This window comes from Eleutherodactylus coqui, chromosome 1 (assembly GCF_035609145.1).
Source record: "Eleutherodactylus coqui strain aEleCoq1 chromosome 1, aEleCoq1.hap1, whole genome shotgun sequence".
In the NCBI taxonomy this organism is placed as follows: domain Eukaryota; kingdom Metazoa; phylum Chordata; class Amphibia; order Anura; family Eleutherodactylidae; genus Eleutherodactylus; species Eleutherodactylus coqui.
This window is the reverse complement of record NC_089837.1, coordinates 1,277,156-1,299,546: the sequence shown is the minus strand read 5'-3', so window position 1 is coordinate 1,299,546 and position 22,391 is coordinate 1,277,156. Positions and strand designations below refer to the sequence as shown.

General features: G+C 53.2%; 2 protein-coding genes across 2 annotated transcripts in view; one reads left to right on the top strand and one right to left on the bottom strand.

Annotated features, from left to right (window-relative positions):
• Positions 1 to 22,391, bottom strand: part of LOC136617429 (zinc finger protein 300-like) — a 1,148,901-nt gene that overhangs the window by 792,222 nt on the left and 334,288 nt on the right. The window lies entirely within an intron of this gene.
• Positions 9,260 to 21,969, top strand: LOC136615522 (zinc finger protein 432-like). The gene is made up of 4 exons (XM_066594169.1): positions 9,260 to 9,281; positions 9,364 to 9,440; positions 10,295 to 10,385; positions 20,473 to 21,969. The coding sequence occupies exons 1-4, from the start codon at positions 9,260 to 9,262 to the stop codon at positions 21,537 to 21,539; spliced, it is 1,257 nt and encodes a 418-aa protein (XP_066450266.1). The 3' UTR covers positions 21,540 to 21,969.

Below are 22,391 nucleotides of genomic sequence, written 5' to 3'. Positions count from 1 at the left end.
CAAGCCCTCACCCGAAAATCGGCGAGCGGGTAGCGCTGCCAAAAACGCGACACCAAGTGCTAAAACCGCTGCCCATTCATTCCAATGGGCGACGCAGGGCTGCAAACGCCCCAAAATAGAACCTGCATCGCTGTCAGAGCGCAGCGTTGGGAGGCCTGTGTGAGCGGACCCATGGAAATGAATGGGAGTGCTGGACAGCGTTTAGCTGAAGAGGCAGCACTATACGCTGTATAAAACGCCCCGTGTGAGGGAGGCCTTAGATTTTACCATAAGGACAAGACGCCCTTAAAGGGCTCCAACAGATTTAAAAGAAAAAAAACTGTTCTCTGCTGTAGAAAATAAGAAATCTCTTCCCGCCCCTCATATCCCCGGCCCCTCACTTCTCCTCAATGCCCCCCTCATATCCCCGGCCCCTCACATCTCCTCAATGCCCCCCTCATATCCCGGCCCCTCACATCTCCTCAATGCCCCCCTCATATCCCCGGCCCCTCACATCTCCTCAATGCCCCCCTCATATCCCCCGGCCCCTCACATCTCCTCAATGCCCCCCTCATATCCCCGGCCCCTCACATCTCCTCAATGCCCCCCTCATATCCCCGGCCCCCACATCTCCCTCAATGCCCCCCTCATATCCCCGGCCCCTCACATCTCCTCAATGCCCCCTCATATCCCCGGCCCCTCACTTCTCCTCAATGCCCCCTCATATCCGGCCCCTCACATCTCCTCAATATGCCCCCCTCTATCCCGGCCCCTCACATCTCCTCAATGCCCCCTCATATCCCCGGCCCCTCACATCTCCTCAATGCCCCCCTCATATCCCCGGCCCCTCACATCTCCTCAATGCCCCCCTCATATCCCGGCCCCTCACATCTCCTCAATGCCCCCCTCATATCCCCGGCCCCCCCACATCTCCTCAATGCCCCCCTCATATCCCCGGCCCCTCACATCTCCTCAATGCCCCCCTCATATCCCCGGCCCCTCACATCTCCTCAATGCCCCCCTCATATCCCCGGCCCCTCACATCTCCTCAATGCCCCCCTCATATCCCCGGCCCCCACATCTCCTCAATGCCCCCCTCATATCCCCGGCCCCTCACATCTCCTCAATGCCCCCCTCATATCCCCGGCCCCCCACATCTCAATGCCCCCCTCATATCCCCGGCCCCTCACATCTCCTCAATGCCCCCCTCATATCCCCGGCCCCTCACATCTCCTCAATGCCCCCCTCATATCCCCGGCCTCTCACATCCCCGGCCCCTCACATCTCCTCAATGCCCCCCTCATATCTCCGGCCCCTCACATCTCCTCAATGCCCCCCTCATATCTCCGGCCCCTCACATCTCCTCAATGCCCCCCTCATATCCCCGGCCCCCCCACATCTCCTCAATGCCCCCCTCATATCCCCGGCCCCTCACATCTCCTCAATGCCCCCCTCATATCCCGGCCCCTCACATCTCCTCAATGCCCCCCTCATATCCCCGGCCCCTCACATCTCCTCAATGCCCCCCTCATATCCCCGGCCCCTCACATCTCCTCAATGCCCCCTCATATCCCCGGCCCCCACATCTCCTCAATGCCCCCCTCATATCCCCGGCCCCTCACATCTCCAGCCCATCACCCATCCCCTCCCATCTCCCCACGGCTCCTCACCCATTTGCTTCTGGCCCAACTCCTCCTGGACCCCTTACATCTATGGCCCCCTCACCCATCTCCTCCCGGGCCCCCTCACCCATCTCCTCCCGGGCCCCCTCACCCATCTCCTCCCGGGCCCCCTCACCCATCTCCTCCCGGGCCCCCTCACCCATCTCCTCCCCGGCCCCTCCACCCATCTCCTAACTGGCCCCCTTACCCATCTCCTCACCGCACCTCACCCATTTGCTCCTGGCCCTCTCATATTTCCGGCCCCTCTTATATCTATTACATTACCCATCTTCTGCCAGCTTTCTTACCCATCTTCTCCCAGCCCCCTGACATCTCTGCCCCCTCACCCATCTCCTCTCCGGCCCCACTGACCCATCCCCTCTCTCCGGCCCCACTGACCCATCCCCTCTCTCCGGCCCCACTGACCCATCCCTCTCTCCGGCCCCACTGACCCATCCCCTCTCTCCGGCCCACTGACCCATCCCCTCTCTCCGGCCCCACTGACCCATCCCCTCTCTCCGGCCCCACTGACCATCCCCTCTCTCCGGCCCCACTGACCCATCCCCTCTCTCCGGCCCCACTGACCCATCCCTCTCTCCGGCCCCACTGACCCATCCCCTCTCTCCGGCCCCACTGACCCATCCCCTCTCTCGGCCCCACTGACCCATCCCCTCTCTCCGGCCCCACTGACCCATCCCCTCTCTCCGGCCCCACTGACCCATCCCCTCTCTCCGGCCCCACTGACCCATCCCTCTCTCCGGCCCCACTGACCCATCCCCTCTCTCCGGCCCCACTGACCCATCCCCTCTCTCCGGCCCCACTGACCCATCCCCTCTCTCCGGCCCCACTGACCCATCCCCTCTCTCCGGCCCCACTGACCCATCCCCTCTCTCCGGCCCCACTGACCCATCCCCTCTCTCCGGCCCCACTGACCCATCCCCTCTCTCCGGCCCCACTGACCCATCCCCTCTCTCCGGCCCCACTGACCCATCCCCTCTCTCCGGCCCCACTGACCCATCCCCTCTCTCCGGCCCCACTGACCCATCCCCTCTCTCCGGCCCCACTGACCCATCCCCTCTCTCCGGCCCCACTGACCCATCCCCTCTCTCCGGCCCCACTGACCCATCCCCTCTCTCCGGCCCCACTGACCCATCCCCTCTCTCCGGCCCCACTGACCCATCCCCTCTCTCCGGCCCCACTGACCCATCCCCTCTCTCCGGCCCCACTGACCCATCCCCTCTCTCCGGCCCCACTGACCCATCGCCTCTCTCCGGCCCCACTGACCCATCGCCTCTCTCCGGCCCCACTGACCCATCGCCTCTCTCCGGCCCCACTGACCCATCGCCTCTCTCCGGCCCCACTGACCCATCGCCTCTCTCCGGCCCCACTGACCCATCGCCTCTCTCCGGCCCCACTGACCCATCGCCTCTCTCCGCCCCCACTGACCCATCGCCTCTCTCCGGCCCCACTGACCCATCGCCTCTCTCCGGCCCCACTGACCCATCGCCTCTCTCCGGCCCCACTGACCCATCGCCTCTCTCCGGCCCCACTGACCCATCGCCCCTCTCCGGCCCCACTGACCCATCGCCCCTCTCCGGCCCCACTGACCCATCGCCCCTCTCCGGCCCCACTGACCCATCGCCCCTCTCCGGCCCCACTGACCCATCGCCCCTCTCCGGCCCCACTGACCCATCGCCCCTCTCCGGCCCCACTGACCCATCGCCCCTCTCCGGCCCCACTGACCCATCGCCCCTCTCCGGCCCCACTGACCCATCGCCCCTCTCCGGCCCCACTGACCCATCGCCCCTCTCCGGCCCCACTGACCCATCGCCCCTCTCCGGCCCCACTGACCCATCGCCCCTCTCCGGCCCCACTGACCCATCGCCCCTCTCCGGCCCCACTGACCCATCGCCCCTCTCCGGCCCCACTGACCCATCGCCCCTCTCCGGCCCCACTGACCCATCGCCCCTCTCCGGCCCCACTGACCCATCGCCCCTCTCCGGCCCCACTGACCCATCGCCCCTCTCCGGCCCCACTGACCCATCGCCCCTCTCCGGCCCCACTGACCCATCGCCCCTCTCCGGCCCCACTGACCCATCGCCCCTCTCCGGCCCCTCACCCATTTGCTCCTGGCCCTCTCATATTTCCAGCCAAACTCCTCCCGGAACCCTTACATCTATGACCCCTCACCCATCTGCTCCCAGCCCCCTGACATATCTGCTCCTCCCCCCATCTCCTCACTGGCCCCCTCACTCATCTTCTCACCGGCCCCTCACTCATTTGCTCCTGGCCCTGTCATATTTCTGGCTCAACTCCTCACGGCTCCCTTACATCTATGACCCCTCACCCATCTTCTGCTGGCCTCCTCACCCATATCCTGCCGGCCCCCTCACCCATTTGCTCCCAGCCCCCTGACCTCTCCGCCCCTCCACCCATCTCCAGCTGGCCGCTTTACCTATTTGCTCCCGGCCCCCTCACATCTCTGCCCCTCCACCCATCTCCTGCTGGCCCCCTCACCCATCTCCTCCTGGGCCCCCACATCTCTGTCCGTTCACCAATGTCCTACAGGCCCCCTTACATCTCCGCCCCCTTACCCATCTCTTCCCGGCCCTTTCGCATCTGTCCCCTCACCCATCTCCTCTCGGACCCCCACATTTCCATCCCCCTTACCTATCTGCTTCTGGCCCCCTCATGTGTCCGGCCCTCACCTATCTCCTCCCGAACCCATCTCCTCCAGCACCCTTACATCATGGCCCTTCTGCCATCTCCTCCTGGCCCCTCACCAATCTACTCACGTCTCCGTCCCCTAACCCATATCCTCCCAGCCCCCCTCATGTGTCTGGCCCCTCACCTATTTCCTCCCCACCCTTCACATCTCCGTCTCCCTCACCCATCTTCTCCCTGCCCTCTCACATCTCCGGCCCCCTCCCCCATCTACTCCCGGCCCCTACACATCTCTCTCCCCTCACCCATCTCCTCATGGCCCCTTCACATCTCCATCCCCTCAGCCATCTCCTACCAGCTCCCCACATCTCTGTCCCCTCACCAATGTCCTCCAGGCCCCCTCACATCCCCGTCCCATCATTCATCTCCTTTCGGCACCCTCACACCCATCTCCTACCGCCCCTTTCATATCTCCGTCCCCTCACCCCATCTGCTGCTGACACCCTCACCCATCTACTCCCGGCCCCTACACATCTCTCTCCCCTCACCCATCTCCTCATGGCCCCTTCACATCTCCATCCCCTCACCCATCTCCTACCAGCTCCCCACACCTCTGCCCCCTCACCAATGTCCTCCAGGCCCCCTCACATCCCCGTCCCATCATTCATCTCCTTTCAGCACCCTCACACCCATCTCCTCATGGCCCCTTCACATCTCCATCCCCTCACCCATCTCCTACCGGCTCCCCACATCTCTGTCCCCTCACCAATGTCCTCCAGGCCCCCTCACATCCCCGTCCCATCATTCATCTCCTTTCGGCACCCTCACACCCATCTCCTACCGCCCCTTTCATATCTCCATCTTCTCATCCACCTTCCCCCGGTCTATCATCCATTTCCTGGAACAATATAACAAGTGAAAAATAAAAATATACAGCTAATGAATACAAGTGAGAACTTCTGTTATTAGAAGTGGAAATATAGAGCAAAGACAAATATATGAAGAACATAGAGAAGCAAGAGACCCCGATCACAAACTAACATGTTCCTACACAAATGTACAGAGCATGGGAAACAAACAAGGAATATTGGAGCTCCGAACACAGGAAGAGAAATATGATGTCATCGGCATCACGGAAACTTGGTGGGATGATACACATGATTGGGATACAAGGATTGAAGGATACAACTTATTTATAAGAAACAGACCTAATAAAAGGGGAGGAGGTGTTGTGTTGTATGTTAGGAGTACATTCATCTCCACAGAGATTCAAGCTTCAGAGCTGGGAGTTCTGTAGAAACTGTTTGGGTAAGAATACAAGGAGAGAACAACAGAAAGGACACCATTGTAGGCATTTACTATAGGCCGCCTGGACAAGCAGAAGACATGGAGGAACTCTTTCTACATCAGATGGCCAAGCTCTCAAAGAAGCCCAACATAGTGATCATGGGAGATTTTACCATCCAGACATTTGTTGGGAATCTCCCAGGTAAAAGTAATGGATCCAACAGATTCTTATCCGCTCTTGGTGACAACTTTATCTGCCAGACGGTAGAAGAGAAAACAAGGGGATCTGCTATCTTGGCCTTAATTCTCACCAACAGGGAGGGAATGGTTGAGGAAGTAAGGGTGGCTGGGACCTTAGGAGGCAGCGATCAGGATATCCTTGGATGTTGGATAACAAGGGGAGGAAGACCTGAGAAGACTCAGACCTCAAGGTTGGATTTCAGAAAGGCAGATTTTACTGAACTCAGAAAGAGGAGAGGAAGAATCCAATGGCTGGATGTTCTTAAGGACAGAAATGTCCAAGAAGGTTGGGAAATATTGTGAAATGAGATTCTCAAAGCACAATCGTTACCAATCCCTAAAAGAAGGAAGAATGGGAAGCATTTAAAGAGACCCGGATGGATGAACACAGAACTTGTACACATGTTAAAGAGGAAGAAAATATGTTTATCAAATGGAAAGAGGGGGAATATCTAAAGAAGAATATAATGGGGTCTGCAGAAACTGTAGGGCAAGTATCAGAAAAGCTAAAGCTAGTAATGAATTGAGGTTCAGGGCTCTTTCACACGGGCTACAAAATCATCTCTATAAATTGCATGTGTGTGAAGCTCCTGGTTTCCAATGGGTTCTTTCAGGCTACAAAACATCTCATGTTAAATAATCCATTGGAAACCAGGAGCTTCACACACATGCAATTTGAAGCGAGATTTTGTAACCTGTGTGAAAGAGGCCTAACAGCAATAAGTAAAAGGATTTGGGGGGGGGGGGGGTGTCAAGAGAAAAGTCAGAGATGCTATTGGATGCTTACAAGATGAAAATGGTGAATTGGTTAAGAATGATGGTGAGAAGGACAGACTGTTAAATTCCTATTTTGTATCTGTTTTCTCTCAGAAAGTAGATGGAACATCAGCTGATCTTCCCTGTGCTATTGGGGGAATAAAAGAATGCAGGCTATCTGTAAGCAGAGAGATGGCGAGGGAACACTTAGCTAACTTACATGAATCCAAGTCTCAAGGTCCAGATGAATTACATCCTAGGATACTGAAAGAAGCAGCCGAGGTAATTGCTGAACCACTCGCCAGAATCATTGAAACTTCCTGGAGAACAGGAGAAGTCCCAGAAGATTGGAAAAGGGCAAATGTTGTCCTTATTGTCAAAAAAGGGAAGAAGGTGGACCCAGGAACTACAGGCCTGTGAGCCTGACCTCTATACAGGAAAGGTTGATGGACCAACTCACATCCCAGCCCTGCCGCCTATGCTAACAGCTCCATTCTCTGTGTAGTCAGTCTTTATACAGGTCGTCACATGGGAGATATGATGGGCCCGAGGGCCTGTGTGGTGACTATAGATGTCACTGTATCTGGTGGAAGCTGTGTGAGGATTTCTGTCTTGTAGTTTCTCCTTCTGGAATCTTTTTGGGGTACAAATGTCCTAAAATCACTTTTATCAGGTTTCGAGGGGAATAAAATAAAAGAGAAAAACTTCCTGTGATCTGTACCAGCGATGGCAGTGCGGTAGAAATGGCCTCACCTTATTTTTACTGTCATTTCGATACAAAATGTATATAGATTTCTGTATGTTTCCTCCTCCTCCTCTCATAGAGGTGCCTGCTGGACTACAACCCCCATCATCCTACTCCTGAATGACCCCAAGATGGACGGCACGGAGATGAGCGGAAGGATATTAGCCGTCACCTGGGAGATCATCTACCTGCTGACCGGAGAGGTGAACTTCCCTCCATTCCTCCCATCTGTCTTGTATTTGTGCCATCCCTGAGCGTCTCCCTCCATCCACAGGAGTACACAGCAGTGAAGAAGACAGCGACTCCCATCATCCATCCTCACTCCCTGATCCAGAAGCTTCTAGAACTCACCAACAAGATGACGGAGCTGCTGACAGGAGAGGTGACTGCGGGGAATGTGGGGGGACATTCTAGCGGGGGGCTCTGGCTGATGACTGGATATTGTGTTGTCAGGTTCCTATAAGGTGTCAGGATGTGGCCGTCTATTTCTCCATGGAGGAGTGGGAGTATGTAGAGGGCCGGCGGGATGTGTACGCGGCCGCCATGCTGGAGGCGGGGTCACCAGGTAAGAGGAGTGGGAGTATGTAGAGGGATGTGTACGGGGCCGCCATGCTGGAGGCGGGATCACCAGGTAAGAGGAGTGGGAGTATGTAGAGGGATGTGTACGGGGCCGCCATGGTGGAGGCGGGATCACCAGGTAAGAGGAGTGGGAGGATGTAGAGGGATGTGTACGGGGCCGCCATGCTGGAGGCGGGGTCACCAGGTAAGAGGAGTGGGAGTATGTAGAGGGCCGGCGGGATGTGTACGCGGCCGCCATGCTGGAGGCGGGGTCACCAGGTAAGAGGAGTGGGAGTATGTAGAGGGCCGGCGGGATGTGTACGCGGCCGCCATGCTGGAGGCGGGGTCACCAGGTAAGAGGAGTGGGGGGATGTAGAGGGATGTGTACGCGGCCGCCATGCTGGAGGCGGGGTCACCAGGTAAGAGGAGTGGGAGTATGTAGAGGGCCGGCGGGATGTGTACGCGGCCGCCATGATGGAGGCGGGGTCACCAGGTAAGAGGAGTGGGAGTATGTAGAGGGCCGGCGGGATGTGTACGCGGCCGCCATGCTGGAGGCGGGGTCACCAGGTAAGAGGAGTGGGAGTATGTAGAGGGATGTGTACGCGGCCGCCATGCTGGAGGCGGGGTCACCAGGTAAGAGGAGTGGGAGGATGTAGAGGGCCGGCGGGATGTGTACGCGGCCGCCATGCTGGAGGCGGGGTCACCAGGTAAGAGGAGTGGGAGAATGTAGAGGGATTTGTACGTGGCCGCCATGATGGAGGCGGGGTCACCAGGTAAGAGGAGTGGGAGGATGTAGAGGGATGTGTACGGGGCCGCCATGATGGAGGCGGGGTCACCAGGTAAGAGGAGTGGGAGTATGTAGAGGGATGTGTACGCGGCCGCCATGCTGGAGGCGGGGTCACCAGGTAAGAGGAGTGGGAGTATTTAGAGGGATGTGTACACGGCCGCCATGCTCGAGGCGGGGTCACCAGGTAAGAGGAGTGGGAGTATTTAGAGGGATGTGTACACGGCCGCCATGCTCGAGGCGGGGTCACCAGGTAAGAGGAGTGGGAGTATGTAGAGGGCCGGCGGGATGTGTACGCGGCCGCCATGCTGGAGGCAGGGTCACCAGGTAAGAGGAGTGGGAGGATGTAGAGGGATGTGTACGCAGCCGCCATGCTGGAGGCGGGGTCACCAGGTAAGGGGAGTGGGAGTATGTAGAGGGCCGGCGGGATGTGTACGCGGCCGCCATGATGGAGGCGGGGTCACCAGGTAAGAGGAGTGGGAGTATGTAGAGGGATGTGTACGAGTCCGCCATGCTGGAGGCGGGGTCACCAGGTAAGAGGAGTGGGAGTATGTAAGGGGCCAGCGGGATGTGTAAGTGGCCGCCATGTTGGAGACGGGGTCACCAGGTAAGAGGCGGCAGGTTTGAGGTCGCCTACATTCTCCCGTCATTGAATGTATAATCTATTTCATCACTTTGTGTCTCCACAGATGGAGCCGGGAGGAGATATCCCCGTCTTCTGTATTCCCAAGACCGTCCAGAGGAAGATGTTCCCGATAACCAGCAGGTAGATGGTGCTGAGCCCTGTAGTACATCTATACAGGGGGCGGAGTTCTTTGGTCCTGCTCTATATAAGGGGTGAAGCTCTTTCCTCCTGCTCTATATATGGGGTGGGACTCTGGTCCTGCTGTGTATATGGGGTGGAGCTTTCTGGTCCTGCTCTATATAGGGGTGGAGCTATGGTCCTGCTCTATATACGGGGTGGAGCCATAGTCCTGCTCTTTATAGAGGGTGGAGCTATGGTTCTGCTCTGTATAGTCGGTAGAGCTCTCTGGTGCGGCTCTATATAGGGGGTGGAGCTATGGTCCTGATCTACATAGGGGTGAAACTCTTTGCCCCTACTCTATATAGGGGCTAAGGCTATGTTCTCCTGCTCTATATAGGGGTGGAGCTATGGTAGTGCTCTAGGGGGTGGAGCTCTGGTCCTGTTCTATAGAAGGGGTGGAGCTCCGTGCTTCGGCTCTATATAGGGGGTGGAGCTCTCAGGTGCTGCTCTATATAGGGGGTGGAGCTCTCAGGTGCTGCTCTATATAGGGGGTGGAGCTCAGGTGCTGCTCTATATAGGGGGTGGAGCTCTCAGGTCCTGCTCTATATAGGGGGTGGAGCTCTCAGGTCCTGCTCTATAGGGGGTGGAGCTCTCTGCTCCTGCTCTATATAGGGGGTGGAGCTCTCTGCTCCTGCTCTATATAGGGGGTGGAGCTCTCTGGTCCAGCTCTATGTAGGGGGTGGAGCTCTGGTCCTACTCTATACAGGGGGTGGGGCTATGGAGCTCTTTCCTCCTGCAGTCATACATTTCGGCGGTGTGTTAGATTTCCCGCCCCTCCACCATATTGTACTGAATTGTCCCATATGACTCATCAGGGTGAAGATGATATTAAAGTGGAGGTAGAAGAAGAGAGGATGAGGGGCGATCACCCGTGGCAGAGTGAGGTGGAGGAGGACGTTCCCGCAGGTAGGTGATGATGAGCTGGGGGGTTCTTCAAGGTTCGGTTGCCCCTTAGCGCTCTAGTAGCCCTTCAGGTGGTGATACACGGTGTTATGTGTCAGATCGAAGTGAATGTATAGAAATCGTCCCCGGCTCTTCTATGGGTCCGGTCATGTATTGGGCTTAGTCTCGGTACTTGGGGCAGTGGTGACGATCAGCGGCACTAACGGCGAGAAATTGCAGATTAATCACTTGGACAAAAGAGATTTGCAAATAAATAGCATTTCTCCCACCACCGGAGTGTGTGAATATGATGAACGACTCACCTCTCTGGGCTCCTCGCTGTGTGCAGCGCTACAGCCGCCGGTCTGCCCTCTGACGCAGTGTTTAGGGGCTGCTGGATCCGCCCACATACTCCCGTGTTCTCTCTGTGCTCTCCAGAAGATACTTCTAAAAAAGAAAGCAAAAAAGGGGAAAAAAATCTTCCCCGTCAGTAGCGGAGCGCCGTTGCGGATAATCTGGGCCTTAGAAGTGTGCAAAGCGCTTCACTCCCTGCTTGCTGATCTTCCTGAAGGGAGATTAAGTACAGATGCACCTCGCATACTCCCCATCGCTGTTCTCCTGAGGACCACCACAGATTCCTGGTACCTCTGTACCTCCTGTACTCCCCATCGCTGTTCTCCCGAGGACTACCACAGATTCCTGGTGCCTCTGTACCTCCTGTACTCCCCATCGCTGTTCTCCTAAGGACCACCACAGATTCCTGGTGCCTCTGTACCCTCTGTACTTCCCATCACTGTTCTCCCGAGGGCCATCTCAGATTCCTGGTTTCTCTGTACCTTCTGTACTCCCCATTGCTGTTCTCCCAAGGACCACCACAGATTCCTGGTGCCTCTGTACCTCCTATACTCCCCATTGCTGTTCTCCCGAGGACCACCACAGATTCCTGGTGCCTCTGTACCTCCTGTATTCCCCATCGCTGTTCTCCCGAGGACCATCTCAGATTCCTGGTGCCTCTGTACCTCCTGTACTCCCCATCGCTGTTCTCCCGAGGACCACCACAGATTCCTGGTGCCTCTGTACTCCTCATCGCTGTTCTCCCAAAGACCATCACAGATTCCTGGTGCCTCTGTTCTTCCCATCACTGTTCTCCCAAGGGCCATCACAGATTCCCGGTGCCCCTGTACTTCTTCTACTCCCCATCGCTGTTCTCCTGAGGACTACCACAGATTCCTGGTGCCTCTGTACCTCCTGTACTCCCCATCGCTGTTCTCCCAAGGACCATCACAGATTCCAGGTGCCCCTGTACCTCATCTCCTCCCCATCGCTGTTCTCCTGAGGACTACCACAGATTACTGCTGCCTCTGTACCTCCCGTTTTCCCCATCGCTGTTCTCCTGAGGACCACCACAGATTCCTGGTGCCCCTGTACCTCCTGTACTCCCCATCGCTGTTCTCTCAAGAACCACCACAGATTCCTGGCGCCTCTGTACCTCCTATACTCCCCATTGCTGTTCTCCCGAGGACCACCACAGGATCCTGGTGCCCCTGTACCTCTTCTACTCCCCATCACTGTTCTCCCGAGAACCACCACATATTCCTGGTGCCTCTGTACCCTCTGTACTTCCCATCACTGTTCTCCCGAGGGCCATCTCAGATTCCTGGTTTCTCTGTACCTTCTGTACTCCCCATTGCTGTTCTCCCAAGGACCACCACAGATTCCTGGTGCCTCTGTACCTCCTATACTCCCCATTGCTGTTCTCCCGAGGACCACCACAGATTCCTGGTGCCTCTGTACCTCCTGTATTCCCCATCGCTGTTCTCCCGAGGACCATCTCAGATTCCTGGTGCCTCTGTACCTCCTGTACTCCCCATCGCTGTTCTCCCGAGGACCACCACAGATTCCTGGTGCCTCTGTACTCCCCATCGCTGTTCTCCCAAAGACCATCACAGATTCCTGGTGCCTCTGTTCTTCCCATCACTGTTCTCCCAAGGGCCATCACAGATTCCCGGTGCCCCTGTACTTCTTCTACTCCCCATCGCTGTTCTCCTGAGGACTACCACAGATTCCTGGTGCCTCTGTACCTCCTGTACTCCCCATCGCTGTTCTCCCGAGAACCACCACAGGATCCTGGTGCCCCTGTACCTCTTCTACTCCCCATCACTGTTCTCCCGAGAACCACCACATATTCCTAGTGCCTCTGTTCCCCCTGTACTCCCCATCGCTGTTCTCCCAAGGACCATCACAGATTCCAGGTGCCCCTGTACCTCTTCTACTCCCCATCGCTGTTCTCCTGAGGACCACCACAGATTCCTGGTGCCTCTGTACCTCCTGTACTCCCCATTGCTGTTCTCCCAAAGACCACCACAGATTCCTGGTGCCTCTGTACCTCTTCTACTCCCCATCGCTGTTCTCCCGAGGACCATCTCAGATTCCTGCTGCCTCTGTACCTCTTCTACTAATGACAGCCCCTTTTTTTTCCATTTTCATTTTTTCCTTTATTTTTTTACCTTGTCTCGTCCCCATAGAGAACGTGAACTTGTGATTGTTTGATTGCTCATAGAGTATAGTACAATACCATGATATTGCATTATACTGCATTCTGTCAGATGGAGCGTAAGTCATAGCAGCGCTGGGTGCCTTCACAAGGCCCCAGGCTACCATAATTGAGAGGCTACTCGCAATCAGACCCCCTGAACACCCATTGGCGCATTTAAACGCCTCTGTTAGAGTTGATAGCAGCGTTGAAAGGGTTAACAATTCCGGTTAGCAGGAACACTGATCGTAGTTGCTGCCGGTGTGTCGGCTGTTGAAGACAGCCAGTACCGGCCGTACTGATCCCAATCCTGCTCCATGGAAACCCTGTGTCCTGGGGTGTGAAGTGGTTAATATATAGCGTCTCTCCTACAATCCCTGGTATTTGGCTGCCATGCCACCACCTCTCTTGAGCCTGGGGGGCGCTCCAGTTGGCTGGTGAAGAAACCTTGGACTGTCCTGGAGGCAGCTTATACTGCTCCCCTTTCCTCCTCCGTGGGTCGGCTCCCCTTCTCTGCCGCTGCCTCCTTGTACTTTCCTCAGCTTATTTCATTGGATTGGTGTCATTGGTTAATCCAGCGCCGGCTCTGATTAGGTCATCAAGCGCCATATCAGCCAATTGGAGCCATTGCGGGGTCTCCCTGCTAGCTTAATAATCGCATAAATGCGGCTACGTGGTCTGCCCTCACACGTCTGCCCGTTTGGGGAGGCAAAGCTTATGATGTGCAACCCCTTCCCCTCCACTTCGCTATAGGTTTCCATGAGCAAACTTTACATGTGAGGGGCATTTGATCTGGCTGGGTGTGGAGTTTCTCCAGCCAATCCCCCGGGTCTGCTGCACATAAATACTAGCTTCTCTTGCCAGAACATGCCAGTCATTTTATCCTGTTTATGCATTCTGTGTTACTCACACTCAGAGCTGGGTGTTGTGCATATCTAGTCTGTAGTCTCTCACCTGCCCTGAGGACGGTTTGGACACCTGTAGTCCCCATCTGCATCTTATGCAGACCCCCTCACCCCTTCCCTTTGACAGGACCGGCCACCTGTACAGACATGCATCACACATCATGCATAAACAGAAAACTCTAGGTGACAGAGAAACCTAACATAGAAATGCCACTCAGAGCTCACATACATACAGATAAACCATTGTTAGCGCAAGTGACCTCACACTAAGGGGAAAGAGTCAGACACCAAACTGTCATACAGGGAACCGTGTCAGGCATCACCCACCTGACGCACACACAAGACATCTGGAGGCCGTACCTGTCAGAGGGAAGGGGAGAGGGGTTCTGCATATGATGCAGACTGGGACTACAGGTGTCCAGACTGTCCTCAGTTTGCAGTCCTAACTTGGTGTTCAGTGTGCATTTTGTGTGTGCTTATGGCGTTTGTGTGAACACCGTCTTGCATCCGTGCTGAGGCTCGGTAACCCGGTGTGCCCAGCAGACGTAACACACATAACATCCCCAGCAGTTTCAACAGTGACATTACCCATTGACTTTTCATCAGATCCTGGGCACCCAGCTGGCTCATAATGAGCCACTAAATGCCCAAGATCCGTCCCCAACAATAGATGTTTAGGCAGGTCATCATATACCCCCACTTCCCGCACCCCAATCCAGGTAGACCCGGGCCATGGGCAGAGTAGGGATGGTGCCCCCAACTCCTTTTAATGGTCTGGGTTTTCCCAGGGATGATATCCTAGGGGGACATGAGTTTGGGGCATATTAGGGTCCTTTCTCCACCAGTGTCACGCAGCCCCACAGTCGCAGTCTTTCCCACAGTAACTGCTTGCAGGTTGTCTGTGTCCTTTCTATCACCCCCACCCGCCAGGATAATACCTGCGGCAGACCCAGGGGGCTTGGAGACGGGAGCCTTCTTCTTTCTGTCAGGGCAGGTGGTGCTGACATGGCCCACTTTGCTGCAGGAAAAACATCTGCGGGTATTCATAGGAGGCTTGGAGGGGAGAGAGGGAGCATACCCCCTGGAGGACCTGTTGGCTGGGGAAGAGGAGTTGGAAGAGTCAGATTTCAGCTTACCGCCCTCTCCATCTTGTTGCAGCTTTCCGCTCTCTAACTGCTCTGTTGGCAATGTATGTGTCGGCGATCTCGGCTGCTTCAACTGAAATCTTTGGCTTACCGTCCATGACGAACTGTTGCACTTCCTCCGAGTTGATCTCTAGTAACTGTTCTTTTATCATTAAGTCCTTCATATCCTCCAATATGGTGGAGGATAATCCTTGGATCCATTGCTGGAAGGTGGTAGCCAAGCCACTTTGTGCGATGGCATGGCTGTTTTTGGGTCCGAGCCATAGAGCCTGGAACTTTTGGCAGTACACCTCCGAAGAGAGGTTGTACTAGCGGGCCAAGGTTGCTTCGAGGGTCTCGTAGTCACCATCCTACTCTGTGGGGACTTTCACGAATATCTCCAGGACTTTGCCTCTGAGCCTTGGGGTTAGGAACTTAACCCATTCCCCAAGGGGTATCTGTTACCGGCAACATGCTTTTTCAAATCTCCCTAGAAAACTGGCCAAGTCCTTGTCTGGCTTCATCACACTGAAGTCCTTTGCCTGGGGTTCCAAGGATGTCGTGTCACGGGCCCCACGGGTCTGTGGGGTGGAAGCCTAGCTCTCGATCTGGGCTATTTGCAGTTGGTGCCCTCGCTCAGCCTGGCACTTTGCAGCCTCACGCTCAGCCTGGTGTTCACATTCTGTAGCCTCTTGCTCAGCCTGGCGCTCTGTTTTACATGCTGCGGTCTCTTGCAGCTGGAGAAGGAGCTGGGTCCATGTTGCTCAACTGCTGTAGGTCCCTCTAGGTAAACAAGTCCAAGTCCTGCTGAGAGCTGCTATTGCCTTGGACTACTAGGGCTCGGTCCATCGCTGCCTCTGCTGGGGAGGACTGTCTGCAGATACACACAGTATATTCTTTCTCCAAAGAAAAATGATATATTAGCACTGAGTCAAAATCTTGTAAAAGTTTTGTGGCGACCTTCACAAAGAGTCTGCTAACTTTCTTCGTCTGAGGATTAATTGCTTAATTCTGGCACAAACCTTTTAAATATCCCATCACTGCCACCAATTTGTCATGAAGAGAGAGTGGGGACCCCTGATCGATCCCACCTCGATCGCCAATTTGTCCCTCCGAGCGCTCTTGCCGCTATGACCGCTTGCCATGATCGATCACTCTAGTGAGATTTCAAGTGAAGAGTCATTAGAATACAGGTGGATTTGTACCCAGCTTTCCCAGGCTCCTGCACGCATGCAGAACAAAAGCTCAAATCACCCTCTAATCCGCGCTAAATTCCTCCCGCACTCTACAATACCAGCTTGCACTTGCTGCCACCACCAGCTTTCATCACGGGTGGAAACTGGACTATGAATTATGAACACAGTCTTCAGAGTTTATGGTTCATTTTAAACCGGACAAGGTTCAACTAATAGATTGCAGATTCATTCTAGAAAAAAGAATAGCAGTGCTAAATATTATGTACAAATATATACAGAAAAATGTTAGAGTGGAGGTAAGGTTCACAGGCATACACAACAGACCATAGTTAAAGTAAACAAGGAAGAAATAACAGAAAGATACCAGATTTGGGATGTTTGGCCCAAGTTTCTGATTGTGTGGAGTCACTGGAAGCAACGGGAAAGTCCTTACACTGTGGCGTATCTCTGAAGGTCTGACAACTGGGTCTCTCTGAGCCCATAGTTTAAAGGTTTCCCCAGAACACAACTTCCCCCGTGCCCCTCTAGGGCATTCAGAGAAAGGAGGGATAAATGCGTAGGTAGTAAGGATGAGCGAGTATACTCGCTAAGGCACTACTCGTCCGAGTAATGTGCCTTAGACGAGTATCTCCCTGCTCGTCCCTGAAGATTCGGGGGCCGCCGCGGGGCGGGGAGCTGCGGGGGCCGCAGCGGTCCCCGACTCTTTAAGGACGAGCAGAGAGCTGCGGGGGCCGCAGCGGTCCCCGACTCTTTAAGGACGAGCAGAGAGATACTCGTCTAAAGCACATTACTCGGACGAGTAGTGCCTTAGCGAGTATACTCGCTCATGCTTAGTAGGTACCTGGGAAAATCATAATTTCCCATTTCGGCCATATCTCCACAGGAGATCCCCTGATTTTGAATATATACCTGGCATATCTCTGGTCATCATTTTATCTATTCACCAAATGTGACACGTAAATTATACCCAGGTACACGGGTACACGATTTGGCAGTGTTCTGGGCCCCGCACCCCAATGAGTTTAGATGTTTTGTTCAGCTGGCCCGCCCGATTCTGGAAATATAATTCATATCCGGCTGGGACCTTCACATGACCAATAATCCCTATTAAAAGGTTTTTCCCTAATTTCAATGTTGGAGCCAGAACGTCTGTGAGCCCCCCCGCTCCGAGGTGAATGACCTTCCTCAGACGTCATTCACAAGTAAAGGGTCACACAATTTGGTCTCCTCATGCTAATTCTAAACCACAGGGACAGGTGGAGACAGGAGGCAAGGAAGAAAGGAAGGGGTTGTTTACATCACAGCTCTGGTCCAAGATGAGGGGAGCCCAACAGGCAGGAGGGAGGAAACGGGCGAAAGGCCGACTGAAAGCTGCCAATGCAATCTAACGTCACACAAATGGCTGACGCCCCACCCGTCACTATGTCACATGCACATTGGGCGTGGGGCGTACAGTTACGACGAGGCCACGTTTATGCAGGTTAGTTTTTGCTGCGCTACTGTTAGAAAATAACATTTCTTTGTAAAAAATATCTTTCTGCCACCAGAACTGTTTTATTTTTCCGTCGCCCGAGTTGTGCGAGGGTTCAATGTTTGAAGGACATCCGGTAGTTTCTATTGGTACCGTTTGGAGCTTGTGTGACTTTTTGATCGCTTTTTTTTACATTTTTTCTTGGAGACTGGGTCATGAGAAATGCGCAGTTCTGGCCTTTTTTTCTGACAGCGTTCGCCATGCAGTATAAATAATGTGTTACTTTGCCACATCTGACTTTTATGAACACGGCGATACCAAATATGATTTTTTTTTTTAAGGGAAGGGGCGGGGTTAAATTTCCTTTATTTTTCCAATAATTGAAAACTTTTTTTTTTCCTTTATTTTTTAGCCCCCAGAGGGGACTTGAACTTGCGGTGGTCTGATCACTCATACAGTATAATGTATTACCACAGTATTACATTGTAATGTATTTTGACAGTGGCACGGGGGCAGTGGGGGCCTTCGGAAGCCCGCCAACTACCATGATGACCGAACAGCACTCCATATAAAACATGCACACCCAGGACATGAATGTGTGAAGGGGTTAATAAACCAGCCTTTCCTGAAGGCGTGAGGCGCTCCTACATTTGGGGTACTCTGAGTTGGAGCCCCCATAGCTGTAAGGTGCCATGTGACTGGGAGGACTGTCCTGAGGGGCTCGGCTTTCTACAAGCTCCGTTAGGCCTTTCCCCTCACATTTCAATAAATCAGGACTGAGATGGTTTTCCGGGACCTTTAATATCGGTGACCGGTCCTCATGGTGGCTCATCCATAGTTGATTGTTGGTGCTGGTCGCTTGGAGTTTCTACCAATGAGCTGACTGAAGCTTGGGGGAGTGCTGCTGTCGCTTCCCTCCACACGAGGCACCCCGCACATTGTATAGCGGCTCTGCCTCATGTTTCAGCTCCGTCTCCTCACTTGAATGGGATGGAGCTGCTTTTAGGCCACGTGCCTGATGAGCGTGGCCTGGTGCTGACTGAGAGCCATGGCCTCTTGAGTCTGCTGGTCGGCCTATCCTGAGGACCAGTCATCATTGTCAGGGTGCTAGGACACAAGTGTTGGGGTGCACCCTGACAATTACCGGGCTGAACCTGCAAGCGTAGGTGCAGCTCGCTAACCAATGCTATTACCTGAGCATTAACCCCTTCCCGCTCCAGGGCGTAAGTTTATGTCCTGGCAGCGGGGTACTTCCCGCAACAGGGCGTAAACCTACGTCCTGTGGATAGCGCGAGATCACATATGATCCCGCAGATCGTGGCAGGGAGAGATTTCACAGAGGGAGCGCGCTCCCTCAGTGTCTTCGGCCGGCTCTTGCGAAGTTATTGCCAATGCCTATGATCGCTGTAGCCCTGCGATGCCTTATCACAGTGATGGGCAGTACTGTGGTCAAAGTCCCCCAGAGGGACGCAAATGTAAAAAAAAAAAAATTTCAAAAATGAATTTAAAAAATGTAAAAAAAAACGTAAAAAAACCCTTTTTTATGCTTTTTCTCAGATTAGCATAAAAAAAGGTTAAAAAAAAAAAATTAAAACCCCACATATTTGGTATTGTCACGTCCGTAACGATGCGTACAATACGTTGCACATGCTTTTGACTGTGCATGGAAGAAAGCATAAAAAAACCGCTAAAAAACTGAGGCAAAATGCACATTTTTAGCATTTTGCCTCACTAAAGATGCAATAAAAGTGATCAAAAACACCGTATGTACCCCAAAATGGTACTAATAAAAAGTAGAGCTCGTCTCACAAATAATAAGCCCTCACAGAGCTCCGTCCATGGAAAAATAAAAAAGTTACAAGACTTTGAATGCAGCGATAGAGAAAAAAAAATTTCCAAAAAAAAGGGTTTTTATTGCAGAAAAGTGGAAAAACCTAAAACAAATGTAAGAATTTTGGTATCGCTGTAACCGTACCGACCCGCAGAAAAAATGAGTGTGTCATTTATGCTGCATGATTGACGCTGTAAAAAAAAAAAAAAATCTATGGCAGAATTGATGCGTTTTCTCTCCCTGCTATCATAAAAAAAAAATTAAAGTTTTCCAATATAGTCAACGTACCCAAAAGTGGCGCTGATAAAAACGACAGTTCGCCACGCAAAAAACAAGCCCTTATACAGCCGCGTCAACGGAAAAATAAAGAAGTTATGACTTTTGATAAATGGAGAAGAAAATCCGCCAAAAATCATTGCATCCTTAAGCCCAAAAAGGCCATGTCATCAAGGGGTTAAGGGTGCTCCTTTCAAAGCGCCCCTAGGGCCCTTTACACAGGCAGATAGGGTCATTCAGAGCGCTCGGTGTAAATGCTTCCCGACTGCGCAATGAATGAGAATTAGTTGGCTTCTTGTTTGCATAGAACTGAAGGCCGGATCGGCCGTGTAAACCGGCGCCATCCGTTATAAATGACTGCCCGCAGGCGCACCGATCCTCAGCGTGCTCCGTGAGGGATGATCCTCCAGTGTGAAAGCTTGGGAGCGATTCTCGCTGGGACGGCACCCCACAAATCATCCCATGTGAAGGGACCTTAAAGCATTTTTCATTCGCAGCAATGTTTTTGGGATCACCGAGGAGCCCCACGGTTTCCTTTTGCGCTCTGTCTGAGGAGCGCCTCGTTTTCTGTTGCGATCGCTTTGATTGCATACAACTTTTTGATTAGCATTTTATTTTATTTTTTGCAATGTAAAAGTCATGTTAAATTTATTCTGTGGGCCCTCCTATGGGAAGCCTGGAAGGGCGCCTGAACGAGTGTGCATGGAGCCAAACAGAAATGGGCTAAATGTGTGATTTAGAAAAGAAATCCTGAGATCCCTTTTATTCCTCACAGACAATCCCGGTGCGACCTCTGAGGGAAACTTCATGTTATCGGTACATTATAAGGTAGAAGATGAAGATATCGTGCCGCGCTCTTCAGGAGAAAACCTCATTACCATCAATGTACCTCCAGGACTTCACAGTACAGATCCATCATATAATCCCCCTAATCATGAGGAACCTTCTGACCAATCACAGATGGCTACCACAAGTGGGGGTCAGGATGGGGGGAAAAGGTTCCAATGTGGTGAATGTGGAAAACGGTTTACAAAAAGCTCAAATCTTTATGTGCACAGAAGAAGTCACACCGGGGAGAAGCCACACTCTTGTTCACAATGTGGGAAACGCTTTATAACTCGATCACAACTCATTACGCACGAGAGAAGTCACACCGCAGAGAAGCCATTTTTATGTTCATTGTGTGGGAGAGGTTTTACAGATAAATCAAGTCTTGTGCGACATGAGAGGCGTCACTCAAGACGAAAGGCATTTTCATGTTCATTGTGTGGAAAATACTTTACAACCAAAGCATATCTTGTTATACATGAGAGAATTCACAGAGGAGAGAGGCCATATTCATGTTCTGAATGTGGCAAACGCTTTGCTAATAAATCAAGTCTTGGTAGACATGAGAGGCGTCACATGGAAGAGAAGTCGTGTTCATGTTCAGTATGTGGGAAATGTTTTACCAGACAATTCCACCTTGATATACATAGGAGAAGTCACACAGGAGAGAAGCCATATTCATGTCCAGAATGTGGGAAACGTTTTATCAACTCATCTGATCTGGTAAGACATGAGAGAATTCACACAGGGGAGAAGCCGTTTTCATGTAGAGAATGTGGAAAAGGTTTTGCAAATAAATCAAATCTTGTCAGACACGAGAGAAGCCACACAGAAGAGAAATGCTCGTGTTCAGTGTGTGGGAAAAGTTTTACAAAACAATTCCATCTTGATATACATCAGAGAAGCCACACAGGAGAGAAGCCGTTTTCATGTTCTGAATGCTGGAAATGTTTTACAAGTAAATCCAATCTTGGTCGACATCAGAGAAGTCACAAAGAGAAAAAAGCATTTTGATATTCTTTTTGGGGAAAATCTTTAAGAAATCACATTTTACCCTTTTCCAATCCACTGTCTGACGTCTTCATTCTGATTGAAGTCTGTGCAGCTCTGTTGTCGGAAGACGTTTCGCAGGGTATTCTTACTGTATATTGCTGGCCGCTCTGTTGTCGGGGGCCTCTCCAGCATGTCACATACTGCAGTACTGGCTCCAGCCAGTAGATGGCGCCATTGTATAATAATAATAATAATAATAAACTTTATTTGTATAGCGCCAACATATCCCGCAGCGCTTACATAGACAGGGGGGATACAGAAAGACAAAAGTACAAACATTACAGAACCGCGGTTACATAGTAATCAGCTGATGGAGACAATAGGGGTGAGGGTCCTGCTCCAACCAGCTTACATACTACAAGTAATGGGGGGATACAGAGGGTAAAGGGGCTGGAGATGTGCATGGTATGGTGGGGTGGAGATGTGCACGGTACGGCGGGGTGGAGATGTGCACGGTACGGCGAGGTGGAGAAGTGCACGGTACGGCGGGGTGGAGATGTGCACGGTACGGCGAGGTGGAGATGTGCACGGTACGGCGAGGTGGAGATGTGCACGGTACGGCGAGGTGGAGATGGGCACTGTATGGCGAGGTGGAGATGTGCGCGGTATGGCGAGGTGGAGATGTGCACGGTATGGCGAGGTGGAGATGTGCACGGTATGGCGAGGTGGAGATGTGCACGGTATGGCGAGGTGGAGATGTGCACGGTATGGCGAGGTGGAGATGTGCACGGTATGGCGGGGTGGAGATGTGCACGGTATGGCGGGGTGGAGATGTGCACGGTATGGGGAGGTGGAGATGTGCACGGTATGGCG